At 45.6% G+C, this 20,620-nt stretch overlaps 1 protein-coding gene across 8 annotated transcripts in view; it reads right to left on the reverse strand.

Annotated features, from left to right (window-relative positions):
• Positions 1-20,620, reverse strand: part of Galphao (G protein alpha o subunit) — a 268,246-nt gene that overhangs the window by 101,432 nt on the left and 146,194 nt on the right. For all 8 annotated transcript variants that reach the window (XM_045753452.2, XM_045753458.2, XM_069333485.1 and 5 more), the window contains one exon: positions 10,318-10,360. In XM_045753452.2, coding sequence (XP_045609408.1) covers positions 10,318-10,360 — 43 coding nt within the window. The remainder of the gene's footprint in view (positions 1-10,317; positions 10,361-20,620) is intronic.

The following is a 20,620-nucleotide window of genomic DNA, read 5'->3' on the forward strand; positions in this document are numbered from 1 at the left end:
ACTCCCAGAGCTCTCAGGTCCGCAGACCAATAGTCGAGATTTTAGAACAAGCAAGAAAGTTTCCGAGACGAGGATGGCTTCGTAATCGTCCAAAAACACTTTCAGATTGATTGATTGATGAAGATTAAGCCACCCAAAAGGTGGCCCGGGCATGAATATCCCGTAAGTGAGCCCTTTTGAGCCATTACCAGTATCAATAGATGATACTAGAGATCTGTGGAGGAAAAACACTTTCAAATCGACTCGTGTTTACATATGCCGACAAAGCTCCTTATAGATTGATTGATTGATGAAGATTAAGCCACCCAAGAAGTGGCATAGGCATGAATAGCCCGTAAATCCCTATAGCCACAACATCTTACCAAGTAGTCAATAACTGTGAGGCGGTGAACACGTTTCTGCAACTCTCACTAATATCTGCAATATGAGCGCTCTCGCCCAGCTAGGAGATGGGTGAGCGTCTTTCAAGTTATTATATCGAAAGCTGCATTAGATTATCCATTGTTAAATGTGATATGGAAAACATGTTGCGAAGTGACTGGTTGTAAGTCGTTGTTTCACTAAATATAAATGCCATGCAAATTGTTGCACCCCCTCCCCCAAACCCTCAACCCTTTCCCCAAACCACCTCTTCCCCCTCTTTTCAGGTCCCAAAGGGTAGGACCCAATCGTAGGCCTAGATACATTATTGACAGAGCCGTGGTCGCCTGGCTGGTCTAGGAGGCAGCGGACTGGAAAGTTTGTAAACAAGAGTCTGATATAAGGTTCTTGTCAGGACCTGTGACATCAGGCATGCTTTCAGCCGCGGGAAGGCCCGCACCGGGACACCGGCCGTAGAAAGACCCGCACCGGGACACCGGCCGCAGGAAGGCCCGCACCGGGACACCGGCCGCAGGAAGGCCCGCACACCGGAACACCAGCCGCAGGAAGACCCGCACCGGGACACCGGCCGTAGAAAGACCCGCACACCGGGACACCGGCCGCAGGAAGACCCGCACACCGGGGTACACACACAAGTGATCGCGTGTGTACCTGCCTGTGTACACACGCCCCTTGTCGGCTTCACACAACAAACATTTACTGATGACCTGAAATGGTCAATTAACGTCGCTGTAATTTGCTCATTCACCAGACACTCGATAATAGCTTGCTAACTTCCTTTAGTTCATTTATTACTCACCCAGTGAGTGGCAGCGAACCCCCCCCCCCCCTCGTACCGTACTACAGTACCATACGATCCTTTGCAGATGACACGAGGCCACTTGTGAGCCTAGACAATATACAGGACACAGCAAATCTCCAAACTAATGTAAATCTTTCAAAGTGCCACAAAATGTAACATGTTTAAGTTCCATGGTCTGCTTTATGGGGAAAATAAGAAATATTAACACTTGGACCACATATAAAACGCAGTCAAATCACACTATGGAAAAAACATTCAATATACAAGATTTGGGAGTAATCATGTCGGAAGACGTTGCTTTTAAAGAACACAATAAAGTAGCTGTCTCAACTGCAAGAAACACGGACTGGTTGGATAACAAGAACCAACCAGACCAATGATAATGCGTCTAACAGCCTAGTTGACCCGACGACCAACCAGGAAGCCTGGCAAGAGATCGGGCCGCGGGGGACATTGCTCCTCGGAATCAACACATGTTAAAGTAAGGTACCCTCCCCCGGTGAGTGGTCGTGTACCACCATTGAAGCGCAGAGGTGCAACAGGTACTCTGAGAGAGAACTATCAACATCAGAGGCCCGAGACTGTTCAACACGCTTCCACTGCACATAAGGGACATAACTGGCCGACCCCTCACAGTGTTCAAGAGAGAACTGGATGAACACCCCCAAAGGATACCTGATCAACCAAGGCTGCGATTCATACGGCAGGCTGCGAGCAGCCGCACCCAACAGCCTGGTTGACCAGTCCAGCAACAAGGACCGGACGGGGACGCTAAGCCCCGATATCATTGCAAGGTATCCCCGCACACCCGACCCTGACCCGTCCCCGCCGTCCCAGACATACTAAATGTTAGATAAGCCGATACGAATCAATAGCGATAATAAGGATTTTTTGGTGCCTGAATGTCGCAAGTGGCATGCTACAGGGTTGGGTAATACAGCTAAAGTCAATACACCATGTAAATGGAACACTGCCAGGCAATAAAGCACGCACGCACGCACAAAAACACACACGGGGTCACAAGTGTGCCACCCACAACCGAAGGCTTCACAGGTGCAGCAAGCAACATGGTGGCATAAGCGAGGCAGCCAGTTGACCCACACTGCTTGCACAAACAAACCATGACTGGTGGTCGAGAGGTTAGAACACACATGGTGTGTGACGCGGGCTCCTGGCGTGCACACTAACGTCTAGGCTACCCTGCATTGTGTTCACACACACACACACACACACACACACACACACACACACACACACACACACACACACACACACACACAGAATGCCAGGAATGAATATGTCAGGATGAAAAGAGAGGCAGAAAGACAATACGAAAATGACATCGCAAGCAAGGCAAAGACTCAGCCTAAATTGCTGCATAGCAACATCAGGAGAAAAACAACAGTAAAGGAACAGGTTATGAAATTAAGGACAGGGGCAGAAGGATTCACTACAAACGTCAAGGAATTGTGTGAGGAACGGAATACGAAAGCTGATGGAGAAGATTGTGCGAAGAAAGCTAGTGGAGCACCTGGAGCGAAAGAACTTTGTAACACAGCATCAACATGGGTTCAGGGATGGCAGGTCCTGCCTCACAGGGTTACTTGAATTCTACGACCAGGCAACAAAAATAAGGCAAGAAAGAGAAGGGTGGGCAGACTGCATATTTTTTGGATTGTCAGAAAGCCTTTGATACAGTGCCACACAGAAGGCTAGTGAAAAAGCTGGAGATGCAGGCTGGAGTGAAAGGGAAGGTACTCCGTTGGATACAGGAGTACCTAAGTAACAGGAGACAACGAGTCAGTGTGAGGGGTGAGGTCTCAGATTGGCGAGACGTCACAAGTGGAGTCCCGTAGGGGTCAGTCCTTGGACCTATACTGTTTCTGGTATATGTAAATGATCTCCCAGAGGGTATAGAATCGTTTCTCTCAATGTTTGCCGATGATGCAAAAATTATGAGGATTGAAACTGAGGACGATAGTAGGAGACTATAAGATGACCTAAACAGACTGAGTGAGTGGTCCAACAAATGGCTGTTGAAGTTCAACCCGAGTAAATGCAAAGTAATGAAACTAGGCAGTGGAAATAGGAGGCCAGACACAGGATACAGAATAGGAGGTGAAGTACTTAATGAAACGAACAGAGAAAGATCTAGGAGTTGATATCACACCAAACCTGTCTCCTGAAGCCCACATAAAAAGAATAACGTCTGCGGCATATGCGAGGCTGGCTAACATCAGAACAGCGTTCAGCAACCTGTGTAAGGAATCATTCAGAATCTTGTACACCACATATGTAAGACCAATCCTGGAGTATGCGGCCCCAGCATGGAGCCCGTACCTTGTCAAGCACAAGACGAAGCTGGAAAAAGTCCAAAGGTATGCCACTAGACTAGTCCCAGAACTAAGAGGCATGAGTTACGAGGAAAGGCTGCGGGAAATGCACCTTACGACACTGGCAGACAGAAGAGTAAGGGGAGACATTATCACAACCTACAAAATCCTCAGAGGAATCGACCGGGTAAACAAGGATAAACTATTCAACACTGGTGGGACGCGAACAAGGGGACACAGGTGGAAACTTAGTACCTACATGAGCCACAGAGACGTTAGAAGGAACTTTTTCAGTGTCAGAGTAGTTAACGGATGGAATGCATTAGGCAGTGATGTGGTGGAGGCTGACTCCATACACAGTTTCACATGTAGATATGATAGAGCCCAGTAGGCCCAGGAACCTGTACACCAGTTGATTGACAGTTGAGAGGCGGGACCAAAGAGCCAAAGCTCAACCACCGCAAGCACAAATAGGTGAGTACAAATAGGTGAGTACACACACACACAAGAAACAGAAAAGAAAGAGAGAGAGAGAGCGCCGGGGGGGGGGGGAAGATATATATATATATCTAGTAGCCATAATAGAGGAAAAATAAATTGGATAGAAAGGCGGGGTCCATGAGCTAATAGCTTGATTCTGCAGGCACAAATAGTAATCACAAATAACAAATACACAGTGTACGTGCGCGTGTGCGGGCGTGCCAATGATACAACACACAGACCAATAGGTGATATGATCACGACATACAAAATAGCAATCGACGAAATAGACAGCAGAAGAATTTTAGAAACCTGCACTTTCAAGAACAGGCTCCTCTTGCACACACTTCTCGCCCCTGTTTATCCAGGCAGTAATCTTGGGGACCCGGTTGTCTCTTATTTATTGTTTCATTTCCTGGCTTTCGTGACTTGTTTTTTTTTTTTGCTTTTGGTTCTTGCACGCAGCTAAAGCCCAGGAGCTGCAGGGTTCGTCAAGCATTTGTGTAATCACTTGCGAAACCTGTACATCTTCCTTGGTCAGAGTCCGGGCCGCGGGGACAGCGATCCTAGGAACTATCGCAAGGTAATCATGGCGACTATTTACATATATTAAACGGTATGAGTTCCGAAACACTACGAGGTTGTTTATTATATTAATAACCTTCAGTGATGAGGCTTCGAAGCACGTAAACTGCTTAACAAATATAAAGTGGCCATGATTAGAGAGAGATGTAGAGGTTTCGTAAGTGGTTGCGCAAATGCTTGGTGAATCGTGGACCAGGACGCAATAGTCGCCGGCTGGTAGTGGGATTTCATACTCGGCTACCCTTAATTACCCCCCCCCCTTCCCACCTGAATATATTACACAGTTGTGGCGCCAGGTGTAGTGGCATATATAAACCCAACACTTGCAACTTGGTCACATTTTTTACGGGCTATTCATGCCCGTGCCTTCTCTTGGGTGGCTTAATCTTCATCAATCAACTTGGTCACCTGAGGCCAGGCCGCCGCCAATCTCTCTCTCTCTCTGGGAAGCCAATCTGCAAGTCCTTCGCACATACTATGTACTGGCAGGCTATCAGTGCTCGACTATACCGCACCTGCACTCACAAGCTTATCAGAACAATAGTGGAAAAAGCTTGAAGTAGCCCAAAACAATGCTATGAGAGCTGCCCTGGGAGCCCCTATGTGGATTGGGCTTGAAACCCCTAAGAGTGAAAACGGGTTTGCCCATTTCCACTCCTATTTTCCCTAGCAGTAAAATAGGTACCTGGGAGTTAGACAGCTGCTACGGATTGTTTCCTGGGTGTGTGTAACAATAAGGAGGCCTGGTCGAGGACCTGGCCGCGAAATCATCTCAAGATAACCCTGCCTAAGAAACTCAAGCAGCCTTCTAGAACATAAGCTACTTATGTTGATGCATGCAATACCCTATCAATATCCCTTATACTATGTCATTCATCCACTTGTCCTGTACCACCTTACCCAAAGAGAATACAAGCCTGTGCAAAAGCATGGTAAATTAGTCTTTGAAAATGTAAACCTTGTGAAAAAAACATCCCTAGGCGTCAGACCAAAAATAAAAGTGTGAAAATGAACTTTGGAGAATTAATTTTTCAACTTCCCTCGATAGTGAAGAAAAACAAATTCAAATTCATGCAAGTGTGTGGTATATTATGTCACGAGTTTTCCCTAGTAAATATGATTGATAGAAAACGTGTGTGTGATCAGAAGCTATCCCTCTGGTGTCGTTGGGGACGGAAATTTTGTGGAAAAGCTGCCCGAATTTCAGACCTTCTAACGATCTGAGGCGTGGCTTATTGGTTAGTGCTCTGGCCAGCCACCTGGATGACCCAGGTTTCGATTCTCTCATATGGAAAGTGTTCTGTTTGTTAAAATTCCTTGAGAGTTCATGCAATGTGTGGTGTATATATATACATATATATATAGGTGTATATATATACATATATATATAGGTGTATATATATATATACATATATATATATATTAGTATATTTTGGTAGCAGTCTTTCCTGTAGACATATATTATTAAATATGACCGAAAAAGTAAGATTAATAATTATAACACGAATTTTCTCAATCTTTCGTACATTTCTTTTCACTGTTGGAGGTAAATCAAAAATCAATTCTCCAAAATTCATTTTTATTTCTAGTCTGACGCGACACGAGCGCGTTTCGTAAAACTTATTACATTTTCAAAGACTTTAGTTTACAAATACACAACTGAATAGAACTTACGCATCTCCGACTTAGTTTATATCTACATTTGAGAGAGGTGGATGGGGTGAGGTGGCATTAATAGGGTATTAATTTCATCAACACAAGACAGAACAAGAGGTGGCATTAATAGGGTATTAATTTCATCAACACAAGACAGAACACGAAACAATGGCTATTGAATAGAAGTGATTGTAGAAAGCCTATTGGTCCATATTTCTTGATGCTTCTATATTGGAGCGGAGTCTTGAGGTGGATAGAATATAGTTGTGCATTAATTGGCTGTTGATTGCTGGTGTTGACTTCTTGACGTGTAGTGCCTCGCAAACGTCAAGCCGCCTGCTATCGCTGTATCTATCGATGATTTCTGTGTTGTTTACTAGGATTTCTCTGGCGATGGTTTGGTTGTGGGAAGAGATTATATGTTTCTTAATGGAGCCCTGTTGCTTATGCATCGTTAAACGCCTAGAAAGAGATGTTGTTGTCTTGCCTATATACTGGGTTTTTTGGAGCTTACAGTCCCCAAGAGGGCATTTGAAGGCATAGACGACGTTAATCTCTTTTAAAGCGTTCTGTTTTGTTAATTGTTCTATTCTGTTAAGCGTTAATGCCACCTCACCCCATCCACCTCTCTCAAATGTAGATATAAAATCGGAGATGCGTAAGTTCTATTCAGTTGTGTATTTGTAAACTAAAGTCTTTGAAAATGTAATAAGTTTTACGAAACGCGCTCGTGTCGCGTCAGACTAGAAATAAAAATGAATTTTGGAGAATTGATTTTTGATTTACCTCCAACAGTGAAAAGAAATGTACGAAAGATTGAGAAAATTCGTGTTAGAATTATTAATCTTACTTTTTCGGTCATATTTAATAATATATATATATATATATATATGTATGTGTGGACGAGTCCATACCTGAAACGATGTATGTGTGGACGCGTCTTAGTTTGTATAAATAGTAACCGAGCTCGTAATATATGACTATTTCTGGTTTATGAAGCAAATATCAAACTACAAATATTGCTCCATAAATGGTTGTCCATTTATAACCGACTAGTTGGTTACGTTATCTGTTGGTTTATGACACACTTGTCACAACGTCTCAGAAGCTCTCCTCCCTGGCCTGGCCTCCAGTACTTCCTCGTCAATTGGACTATTATCCTCCTTTTCCCCTTAAACCCGGCACATTAAGCTGGGCACATCTGTTAGTCTCTGTACATGTAAGTTCATCTATTACATATAAAGCTACTCTTTAGTCTGTCCTATCATTACATCATTACTTCTATATGCCCGAATATGACTGTCCAGACAGTCATATTCGGGCATATCCAGCCGTGACTGGCCTGGCAATCCGTAACAGTGCCAGTGGGAAGCTCCCAACACCGCCCTCGACTTTGTCAGAAGGCTATTTATACCTGGGCTGGTTGTCCTCGTCTTAAAGCCTTGTTATGTTTGCAGACAATGGAATTTCAGTTGTGTATTCCATTTCAGGGAAAATTTGTTCAGAGGTCTCTCACAGCTCCAGTTTAGTCTAGGGTGTGGGTTGTTTTGGTCATAATGTGTCCAGTACTGCTACTTGGTGTGGGGTGGGGTGGGGTGGGGTGTGGGGTGGGGTGGGGTGGTGTGGGGTGTGGGGTGTGGGGTGGTGTGGGGTGTGGGGTTTAGGGGTGGGGTTTAGGGGTGGGGTTTAGGGGTGGGGTTTAGTGGTGGGGTTTGGGGGTGGGGTTTAGTGGTGGGGTTTGGGGGTGGGGTTTAGGGGTGGGGTTTGGGGGTGGGGTTTAGGGGTGGGGTTTGGGGGTGGGGTTTAGGGGTGGGGTTTGGGGGTGGGGTTTAGGGGTGGGGTTTGGGGGTGGGGTTTAGTGGTGGGGTTTAGGGGTGGGGTTTAGGGGTGGGGTTTAGGGGTGGGGTTTAGTGGTGGGGTTTAGGGGTGGGGTTTAGGGGTGGGGTTTAGGGGTAGGGTTTAGAGGGTGGGGTTTAGGGGTGGGGTTTAGTGGTGGGGTTTAGTGGTGGGGTTTAGGGGTGGGGTTTAGAGGGTGGGGTTTAGATGGTGGGGTTTAGGGGTGGGGTTTAGGGGTGGGGTTTAGGGGTAGGGGTTTAGGGGTGGGGTTTAGAGATGTGAATACCTCCAAAGAAACAGAATCCAATGAAAATAACGCAGTTAGAGAACTGAAATACAAAATGTATGTGTGAGGGCATATGCCGCCAAACCCCGCACCAGCAGCGTGCATCATCATATCAGTAATGTACATTAAACCATACACGCCACCAGCCTGTACCAGGTACAAGGACTCTTACAAGCAACACACACTGTTCATGTCTCCGGCGTCCTGGACAACCCCAGGACATGCTAAGAGAACTGACTTCAAGCACTAGAAGGGAGGAGAACCAGAGGAGACATGATTTAAACATACAAGATACTATAAATAGTATTGATAACATGACCAAAACAAAACTACTCCAAGTGCAGAGGAACAAAGCGACATATCGCAAAAAACTAGAGAAACAGACACGCTAAAGGTGTTTCATAGATCTTGAAATTTTTAATTTCAGTGCGCGTGAAATTGAAGACTGAAATGGCCTTAAAGATGAGCTAGTTGAGGCAGAACAAATTCAACAGATACAACACGGATGAGGAACAAGTAATATGTAGTTGAACCAGCTGACCACAGGAGACGGCCCGAAGACACACACTCCTCCCGTCTTGAAATCTGTTACAGCTAAGAAAACACACACACGAGGCCAGTGGACATTTAGCAGAGAGTCGAGCTGACGAGGGCCGGTGTGGCCCCGCAGCGCCCCAGCTGGCCAGATTACCAGCACAAATGGAGGCAGGTTGGGGTAGGAGACACAGGTGGCGGCGTGCGCCTACACACACACACCCGATCAATGCTCTTCCTCCCATGATTCACCTCCAGCTTCCCTTCTCCCTCCCATTGCAAAAATATTGAATTTTCCAGCTCTACCTTGAGGAACCAAAATTAACTCTTGTCATAATGCCCCCCCCCCCCCCACCTCTCTGTGCAAGAGCCCCGGGCTGTACTCACCTAGTTGCACTCAGTTGTGCTTGCGGGGGTTAAGCTTTGTCTCTTTGGTCCCGCCTCTCAACCGTCCATCAATTGGTGTACAGATTCCTACTGGGTTCTATCATATCTACATTTGAAACTGTGTATGGAGTCAGCCTCCACCACATAACTGCCTAATGCATTCCATTTATTAATTACACCGAGACAAAAAATTCTTTCTAACGTCTCTGTGGCTCATCTGGGTACTAAGTTTCCACCTGTGTCCCCTTGTTCGTGTTCCACCCGTGTGTGTGTGTGTGTGTGTGTGTGTGTGTGTGTGTGTGTGTGTGTGTGTGTGTATTATATACACACACACATTTACTAAAAGTCAAAACATGTGACTTACCTTCAACAACTGGTAAACACTGATGATAATTCATGTATTATGGCTAAATGCATTTGCTGTTATATATATATATATATATATATATATATATATATATATATATATATATATATATATATATATATATATATATATATATATATATATATATATATATATATATATATATTATACATATGCACACAAAAATAGCCTAGTTGGGATTATATAAATTAGAGGCTAACTGCGAGTAACACACACGCGGGACCAAAGAGCCAAAGCTCAACCCCCGCAAGCACAACTAGGTTATCTTGAGATGATTTCGGGGCTTAGTGTCCCCGCGGCCCGGTCCTCGACCAGGCCTCCCACCCTGTTACTGCTAGGTAACAGGGGCATCAAGGTGAAAGAAACTCTGCCCATTGTTTCTCGCCGGCGCCCGGGATCGAACCTGAGACCACAGGATCACGCGTCCAGTGTTCTGTCCGCTCAGGCACCGGCTCCCTTCCCAGGTGAGTACACACACACACACACACACACACACACACACACACACACACACACACACACACACACACACACACACACACACACACATTAACCTTAAACCCTACAATCAAAGCAAGTATGGGATCGAGGAGAGGACTCGCTCAGTCCCCCAAGTGGAAGACTCAGACGCTGCCGGATGTGTACTCACTTCATCTGTTTTACGATGGTGCTCTTGCCGGATTCTCCCGCGCCTGCGAAATATAAGAAAAGTGTGTGTTACAAATTACAACCACTACACTTTATAATGTATCATTTATAATAAACAATTAAGACACTAACAACTAATATGGAGAATAACTTATAAACCAACAAGTTTGTGTTGTTACTACAAGTTTGGAATTGCCAAACGGACCTTAATCAAATCGTCTTTGCTGGTCTGACACACTTTTTGTGGGGTTATGGAGTTAATGACATGATTATATGTAACGATATTAATGTACATTGGAGAAATATAAATAGTAATGTGCATTCCTATTATAGTCGTGCGGCCCTGCTGGGTCGTGTGGACATGATATATGACATTCACAAACATTTATACATGCCTGAGGACGTCTCGTAGTACGAGAATATGTAAAAATAAAAATTCACCTACGCATGTACAGAGGTGACATGATCGCTACATATAAGATATTTATAGGACTTTAGGGAATGAACGATTTTTACAGAGTAGAACAAAGTTGCATGACAAAGTGGTCATGAGACACCCAGACGAGGCATGGCAAATAAGCGTCAATGACTAGTGAGATTAGAGACTATAAGGCGAGGCCCAGGAGCTGAGGCTCGCACAAACAGGCGAGCGTTCGTGCACATATTTGAGTGAAGACATTCTAAAGCTTGGCTCAGTGCATCTCATTTATTTGTGTATATAGTTATTTCTGTGAAAGGAAAAGACGTCGTGTTTTTTGTGGTAAGGGGGAGGTGGAGGGGGGGGCAGGGGTGGGGGGGGGGCAGGGAAGGGTGAGGGAAGGTGATGGAGGGAGAGGGGGGGCAGGAATAGGCGAAGGAAGGGAAAGGGGGCAGGTGAAGGATGAGATAAACAATACATCTAACAAAACCAATTATTACACCGGTCTAGAGCCAAAAATGCTTACGAAGCGAATGAGGTCAATCTTGACTAATTCTGGGTCACAGAGCGGAAATGTTTACAATTGTTGATTAGTTCTAGTTTTCATCCAAGACGAGTCTTGAAGCTGTTTTGCTGCCTAAGTTAACATGTTTTTGCCATCAATTCAAAAATGCACCAGTTTTACATACGGGGGTTGTGCAGCCCATATAAAGGAAACTTATACCAACATGAAGTAACTTTTGAGGTTCATAAACGATGACCAACATCAGTGGCAGCTCTGTGGCGACTGAATGTTGATGCTCCTGTGTCAGGTCCTCAGGGTGGGTACTCAAAGTACTTCTGTTGTCTTTGTGAGTGGAATAGTCGTGCGAGAACTTTCCGCTACGTTATGAAAGACTGGCCACTCCGGCCGTCATTGGAGCCTGGGAGGAAATACTTCGACATTCACCACTTGTTGACTCAAGCAAAAGAATGAAGGGACGACGACGTTTCGGTCCGTCCTGGACCATTCTCAACGGTCCAGGACGGACCGAAACGTCGTCATCCTCCTCATTTTCTAGTGTGTGGTCTGGTCAACATCCTTCAGCCACGTTATTGTGGACTCATCGCCTGCATCAAGCAAGAGGTTGTTACCACTCTCGCTCACAAAACAATAGCTAATTATTACATTTGAATTTAGCACGTCAAAATGCATGATAAACTGATCTTTTCATTTCGGATGCAGAACACCTTTGACAAAGTGTTTACCAGTGTTGTTATTAAGCAATTTAAGTTACATTAATACAATTTAACTTTCTACTAGTCTGTCATCCAACTTATCCATATTACTAAACCATCATAACATCTACTTTAATCCTTCCCCCATACAGGCACTCGCTACTCTTTCATCTCTATCCCCCCCCCCAAGAATCCCAATCCCTGTCTACCACTGTTATTACAACCTCTCGCCTCCACCTCACACTGACAGCCACCCACCCAATCCTCCACCACCATACACAGTCAGCCCCCCCCACCCAATCCTCCACCACCATACACAGTCAGCCCCCCCCCACCCAATCCTCCACCACCATACACAGTCAGCCCCCCCCCCCCCCCCACCCAATCCTCCACCACCTCACACTGACAGCCCCCCACACCCAATCCTACACCGTACCAGAATGCTCCTATATGGGACCTTGACTTCCTGCGTCATAAGTTACGGGCTCACCATAGCCCGTGCTACTTGGAACTTGTTCCGAGTAGCTGAATCTATAATAACAACAACAACTGGGTCACAACTCCAACACCTCCTTTACCTCTTATCCTAAAGACACACACACACACATAAGAATCTCCGAATCTAAGTTTTACACCGCCGCGCTCCGCCGAGTAGCATCCAAAACCTGAGAATATTTTCACCATTACGTAATCGTAACCCAACCTAACCTTTCCTGTCCAAAATAAAGGATTAAATTATGTATGTGGTATGCACAAGGTATACGAGGTCACTATATATCCTACATATATAGGTCACTATATATATCCTACATATATAGGTCACTATATCCTACATACATAGGTCACTATATATCCTACATATATAGGTCACTATATATCCTACATATATAGGTCACTATATATCCTACATATATAGGTCACTATATATCCTACATATATAGGTCACTATATATCCTACATATATAGGTCACTATATATCCTACATATATAGGTCGCTATACATCCTACATATATAGGTCGCTATATATCCTACATATATAGGTCGCTATATATCCTACATATATAGGTCGCTATATATCCTACATATATAGGTCACTATATATATCCTACATATATAGGTCACTATATATCCTACATATATAGGTCGCTATATATCCTACATATATAGGTCACTATATATCCTACATATATAGGTCACTATATATCCTACATATATAGGTCACTATATATCCTACATATATAGGTCACTATATATCCTACATATATAGGTCACTATATATCCTACATATATAGGTCACTATATATCCTACATATATAGGTCACTATATATCCTACATATATAGGTCACTATATATCCTACATATATAGGTCGCTATACATCCTACATATATAGGTCGCTATATATCCTACATATATAGGTCGCTATATATCCTACATATATAGGTCGCTATACATCCTACATATATAGGTCGCTATACATCCTACATATATAGGTCGCTATATATCCTACATATATAGGTCGCTATATATCCTACATATATAGGTCGCTATACATCCTACATATATAGGTCGCTATATATCCTACATATATAGGTCGCTATATATCCTACATATATAGGTCGCTATACATCCTACATATATAGGTCGCTATATATCCTACATATATAGGTCGCTATATATCCTACATATATAGGTCACTATATATCCTACATATATAGGTCACTATATATCCTATATTTTGCACCCTACTGGTTCTACCAGGAGCAGGAGCCTACACATCATGCCTGGTAAGGGACGTGATACAGTCCCTGCACAACCAACCTTCCTCCCGAGGGCCACAAGGCCGGGTTCACCTTGGCACTACCGCAGCTACACTTACCGTATAATGTACAACTTCCGCTCCTAATGTAAACACATCTACCGTGGAGTGACGTACACACGCTCTCCCTCCATTCACCTCACCTAAACAAATGTTGCCGTGCGCGTGATATAAACGTGAAACCATCAACGACGTAGACGTAGACGTTGATGCACACTTGACGCAAACATTCCCGTTATAGCAAACGTAGGCTGTACGATGATGTATTTAAAATAGAAATAATGCGTTATCGTTTGAGCCCAGCGGTGAATTCTTGACAAACACGACTATCTTGAGGTTATCTTGAGATGATTTCGGGGCTTTTTTTTAGTGTCCCCGCGGCCCGGTCCTCGACCAGGCCTCCACCCCCAGGAAGCAGCCCGTGACAGCTGACTAACACCCAGGTACCTATTTTACTGCTAGGTAAAGGGGCACAGGGTGAAAGAAACTCTGTCCATTGTTTCTCGCCGGCGCCCGGGATCGACCCCCGGGACCACAGGATCACAAGTGTGCTGTCCGCTCGGCCGACCGGCTTCGTGACTACATGAGACAGACAGACTAACAGCGTGAACAAAAGCGACGCGCACTTGACACACGAGACTGATTTTCTAGACCTACCTGCGTGACTGTCACGCCAGCCACTGTTTAACTTAAGACCATAACTACTCCAGTAGCGTGACAACTGTCATCAGTCACACCCCCCCCCCCCCTCAAAATGATAGAGCTAGCCTGTAATTGCCTTGCACATGCCATTTAAACGTGCGTGTTAATTACCTCGTCTACCCGGCTTGTAACTGTCGAATACATCAGTGAAGGGGAAAGGAACTGCAAACAAAACAGTGGAATGAGACGGGGAGAAAGAAAAACAAACAAGGAAGGAGACACGGCAATTATTAGGGGAAAACACCAAGCCATTACGACTATACATCACTTTAATTTCGGCATTTAGTACCCTGTCCAGCAAATAATTTACTTTAAGCCGTTGAAAAGTAGTTAGTGCAATACAGCTTTATAGGTTGGTCAGGTTCTGTAGCGCTGAAATCTTCATCAGTGGTAGCATGGCATTTCATCTTTGTATTGGCCTCTCCGCATATCCCTTAGTATACCGGCTGACCACGAGGGCCTACCTTGAGGTGCTCCGAGGCTTAGCGTCCCCGCGGCCCGGTCGTCGACCAGGCCTCCTGGTTGCTGGACTGATCAACCAGGTTGTTGGACGCGGCTGCTCGCAGCCTGATGTATGACAGCCTGACGGCCTGCCTCACTACTGAGATCCTCGTCAACCTGCTGCCAACTTTAGCAGCGTGAGAGAGGCACTGTTGACGTAGGCCTCAACACTTCGCGTGAACCAGTCAGGGAACTCACTTCTAGTGTCGAGGAACAGCCTTAATATAAACTTGAATGTGAAAGCCACCATTGCTTTACCAGACAATTACATTCAAGAAAGCCAGCTTATCTTCACTCTCTATCATCATCACGGGAAATGTTGGCTACCACTTGAAGCTTCCGTACTCGCCTAGTTTTGCTTGCGGGGGTTGAGCTTTGGCTCTTTGGTCCCGCCTCTTAACTGTCAATCAACTGGTGTACAGGTTCCTGAGCCTACTGGGCTCTATCATATCTACATTTGAAACTGTGTATGGAGTCAGCCTCCACCACATCACTACTTAATGCATTCCATTTGTTAACTACTCTGACACTGAAAAAATTTCTTCTAATGTCTCTGTGGCTCATTTGGGTACTAAGTTTTCACCTGTGTCCCCTTGTTCGTGTTCCACCCGTGCTAAATAGTTTGTCTTCGTTCACCCTGTCAATTTCCCCGAGAATTTTGCAGGTGGATATCATATCCCCTCTTACTTTTCTGTCTTCCAGGGACGTGAGGTTTAGGTCCCTAAGTCTTTCCTCGTAGCTGATACCTCTCAGTTCTGGGACTAGTCTGGTGGCTTACCTCTGGATCTTCTCTTTGTCTTGCATTTAACTAAGTATGGACTCCAGGCTGGAGCTGCATACTGTGCTACCGATCTTAGATGTAACAGTCTCACAGAATAATGTTGAGAACCGTATGGGTCCGCACATAAGAGATGGGAATAGTTTCAGATCGCATTCATAGACGATCTTGCTGAGACTAAGGCCTGGGTGCTTGCCACACCACACCTCTGGAGGAAGAGAGAACCTACATGAAAGAAATACTATAATCTTAACCCTTGCAACCCCCGACGGAAGATGTCGCAACACATTAAGAACAACATGAGACACAACAAGTGTACAAGGGCAGCCACTGGAGTGTCTTAGGGGGCAACAAGAATGCGGCCCTGTTAGTGCCCGCGTGCCAGGACACAGACTGAACCAGCAGACTGACAACTTCTCGCCTTATACCCCCATCAAACAATGAAGCGTTGCCCGCCACCCGCACCCCTTGGACACAATGGTGGACTCTGCATGCTCAACCTCTTCGCTTTACTTCTTTGTTGAAGTCAGGCGAGGGTGGCATCTTAAGGCACCGTCCACTGAGGTCCGTAGCTACACTTGTCTACTGGTCTCTCCCGAGTATCTAGGTCTCTAGAGAGGATGTCCAGGTTGACATTCATATAAATAATCCATTCAGAACAAGTACTAAAGGAAAGGTGTGAGTTAAACAGCATCACCCACGAGGTGTGTGTGTAGCGAACACAGTCACTTGATAAGCCCCTATAACGGCAGAAGCTGGAGCAACTTTGCTATATGGTATTATCCTGAGGGAGGGGAAGAGTAGGGGGGGGTGAAGAGGGGGGGGGGGTGTGAATAGGGGGGAAAACAGGAGTGTGTGAGATAGGTGGGATGGGAGGAGGCACACGCTTCGATTGATAGTGAGGCTCAGGGAACCTTACTTTGAGGTACATCATCATTTACTCATACGCTATTCTCTGCTCCCCCCCCCTAACCCCTCTTGCGTTCAACCCCCCAGCCCAATCCCTCCCTCGTCCCCCACTCCACCCCCCCATTCCTCGACGCTCCCTCCACCTCTCTCTCCCCCAAACTATCACTCAATGCCACTCGTCGTTCCAAATGGCATATCGTTACCGCCGCCACCCGCTGTGTATCCACCATTTGGCGCCCTCACACCTACGACGACACACACACATTCTCACGGTGGTACGACCCCACTCTCGCGGTGGTACGACCCCACTCTCGCGGTGGTACGCGCGCCATGTACAACAGTACCCATGCACACACACAAGTGCACACAGGGCCTCGCGGCTCAGTGTACATGTGTTTAAATACGGGTCATGTTGCATAAATATGGGCCTGCAAGATGTTTAAATTAGTGTCAAAACCAGTAACACCTGTATAACCCAAAACATACACAAGAAAATAATAAAGCTACCCGAGATGGGATTTAAATTATGAAATACATTCCAAAATCCAAGAAAACACGACATCCTCCATAACCCCCCCCCCCTATCCTTGCCCACCATCCACCTCCCCTCCCCCCCCTTGGGTATCTCCGACCGTCCAAATAGTTGGGCACCATTACTTTCCCCCGTCCCATCCCAAATCCTGACCCCTTCCCAGTGCTCAGCCCGTCCTCCAAACAAAGATCCAAAAGTGATTCCATGCATCCGCCAAACCCCCTGTTTATGAATGAAAAACGGTTTACACACGACTCACAACTGATTTCGTTCGAACACTTCCGGAACAAGTGCTTCACTGACGAGTTTTGTTCGAACCACTTCGCTATAAATGCTTCACCCACGTACTACAAATACAAATAATCGCCAACAGAACCTAAACACCTGACCTAACCTAACCTATGCCTATTTATACACAATATGCTAATATATAATATTAATTTATATTTGAGAAAATTCCCGTTTTGACTGAACAGTATGTAAAAATTTATGAATGCGTCTGTGGGGTCGACCGCTGGGTGTAATGGACTTGAGTCGAGGACGGGTAGCAGTGCTATGTAGTCGTAATGACTTGGTGCTTTCTCCTGATAATTACCTTACCTCCCCCTTGGTACAGACCATGTCTTGGTGACTTTGAGGCTAAATATGCCAACATGTATGTTTTGGTGTATTTCCTAAATCATGTTTTTGGTGTATTTCCTAAATCATGTTTTTGGTGTATTTCCTAAATCATGTTTTTGGTGTATTTCCTAAATCATGTTTTTGGTGTATTTCCTAAATCATGTTTTTGGTGTATTTCCTAAATCATGTTTTTGGTGTATTTCCTAAATCATGTTTTTGGTGTATTTCCTAAATCATGTTTTTGGTGTATTTCCTAAATCATGTTTTTGGTGTATTTCCTAAATCATGTTTTTAGTGTATTTCCTAAATCATGTTTTTGGTGTATTTCCTAAATCATGTTTTTGGTGTATTTCCTAAAAAAATGTTCACCAAATACTTCTGAGCCGGCGCGTCACCCTAGACCAGGGGCCAGATTCGCGAAGCAGTTACGCTAGCACTTACAAACCTGTACACCTTTTCTCAATCTTTGGCGGCTTTGCTTATAATTATTAAACACTTAATGAGCTCCGAAGCACCAGGAGGCTGTTTATAACAATAACAACAGTTGATTGGAAAGTTTTCATGCTTGTAAACCGTATAATAAATATAACCAAAGATTGAGGGGAGGATGTACACGTTCGTAAGTACTTGCGTAACTGCTTCGTGAATCTGGCCCCAGTACTGCCCAGGCTCCCTCTCGTTCAACACTACACTTACAAAAGAGGAAACACGCGACATTAATTAATGTTATTACAGGTAAATATGGAGAGACGCAAAGGCAAATATGCTTGAGATTATATTACCTATAACATCATCGAAAAAGTGAACTTGAACCTCTCCCCCAAGTCAAGTTCCTTCTCTTCCCTCAGAACTGGTACATGAACCCCTGCGAGACAGATCAGGGCGACTACCCAATTTCATTCATCAGGGGCGAATTCCATTTGGGACATTTGACACCACAAGGCGCGACTCTATCCCCCCCCCCAGAGCCACAGCCCCACGGCACCCCACGGCACCCCCTCCTGTCCACAATCCTCTCCATCCTACCGCAGGACGTCCACTTGATCCACTACTATCTGCTCGAGTCTCTATCCGCTTGATCCGCCACTGCCCGCAACGAGAAGTCCGTGTTTGATTGGAATCCGGTTCTATTCATAGACGGAGGATGAAGTCGTTGAGCGAGTGAGGGAGGGCTGTGAACGACGTCCTTGACATGAGCTGCACCCGAAGTTCAAGTGCGGTGCTGACAACACCTGTGGCTGTAAAGTGGCTATCTTCCTCTGCCACTTGGGGTTTACCTGCCCCTGCTACCCGATCCTCCACCACCAGTCCCCTGCCCCTCCACCTATGATTACCGTCCCTATCCTCCTCCTCCAAGCCTGCCCTCCTACCCTTGCCTCACTCTACGCTTGCCCGGGATTACCTCCCTTCGCACACACTCCCCCAACGCTCAAGAAGGTGCCTCCCTTACACTTGCGTAACCGCTTGCACGCTTCTCCCCACCAACCGCCTCTCGAGCATGGCGGGAGCCGGTACAAATGAGCAGTATGACGCCAAGATTAACATCGTCCCAAGAGCCAGCACACCCAGCGTCTGTAAGGAAAGGTGGCGGCGGCGGCGGTGTGGCGGCGTTGAATAGCGATATAACTTGTCCCTAGACAGGCTGCGTCATCACTAGAATCAAACTATCGATAGAGAGACCCGTCACCTGTAGCCACCTGCCACAGGTAACGGTAACCCAACCTGATCCTTGCAACCACTGTGTCGCACAGTCTAGTGGACGTTTTGTGCTGTCCATAGATGTAGGTTTCAGATCTGAACAAATCATAGCTTTTTATACTAGTACTTTCAGGTCGTTGGGAGTCAGTAAGTTCTTTCCTATCAGATCTGAATGTTTGGACCAATACAGTTTTGACAGCAGAGATGGGGATACCTAGATCTAATTCAACTCCTGAGCACTCCAGTTGCAAACTCTGTGAGCAGGAACTACGGCATGATCTCCCGCACTACATCACTGAATGCCCAGTTATTAGACCTTTCAGACCAGTTGGCATGAGGTACCTGGAGCTTTGCAATTACTTTATTCACTCTCGTATTCTTGAAGATATCCTCACAGTATACCCAAAATTTGCCAGTGCAGGCTATTAAACACATGGCCCTGTATGACTAACCATCCTGCGAGATGGGGACTTGTATTACCACTGCTACCTTATTCAATCTTGTGTTGTTGATATCCTCAAAATGCATCCGGAGTCTGCCAGTGCAGACCGCCTATCACATGTCTCTGTATGACTAACCATCCTGTGTGATGGGGATTTCATAGCATCACCTAGTTAGCTTTTTTTGACACACTGTACTCCACTTCATATAGTCTAGGGTAGCTGCACTAATGCAGATGTACCTCATATCTTAATAAAAAAAAAAAAAAAAAAAAAAAAAAAAAAACTATCGATACATGGGAAATATGAAGTCCTCGACAATAAAGAAGAAGAAGTAGGGAGGAAGAGGTGGGAAGAGATCAACAACAACTGTTGTTGGGGCTGACAGCTGCAACAACAACTGGGGCTGACAGCCGCAGCAGCCTCAGTAAGCGGAAGCAGTAGCAGGACCGCGGAGAGCCGCGGGTAAGTCGAGCGGCTTGGGTACCAGAAGGGGTCAGTACCAGCTGTCAACGACAGAGCTGGGGAGCAGGAGAGGACCGGGCCAGGGGGGGAAGGGGGAGCAGGAGAGGGCCGGGGCAGAGGTTGGGAGCCGCGTCAACACACAAGGGGCCGGCAGCAGCGGCGTCGATAACAGCCCAGGCACTAAATACCCACAACAATGAACA

The sequence above is a fragment of the Procambarus clarkii genome, chromosome 29, assembly GCF_040958095.1.
Source record: "Procambarus clarkii isolate CNS0578487 chromosome 29, FALCON_Pclarkii_2.0, whole genome shotgun sequence".
Lineage (NCBI taxonomy): Eukaryota > Metazoa > Arthropoda > Malacostraca > Decapoda > Cambaridae > Procambarus > Procambarus clarkii.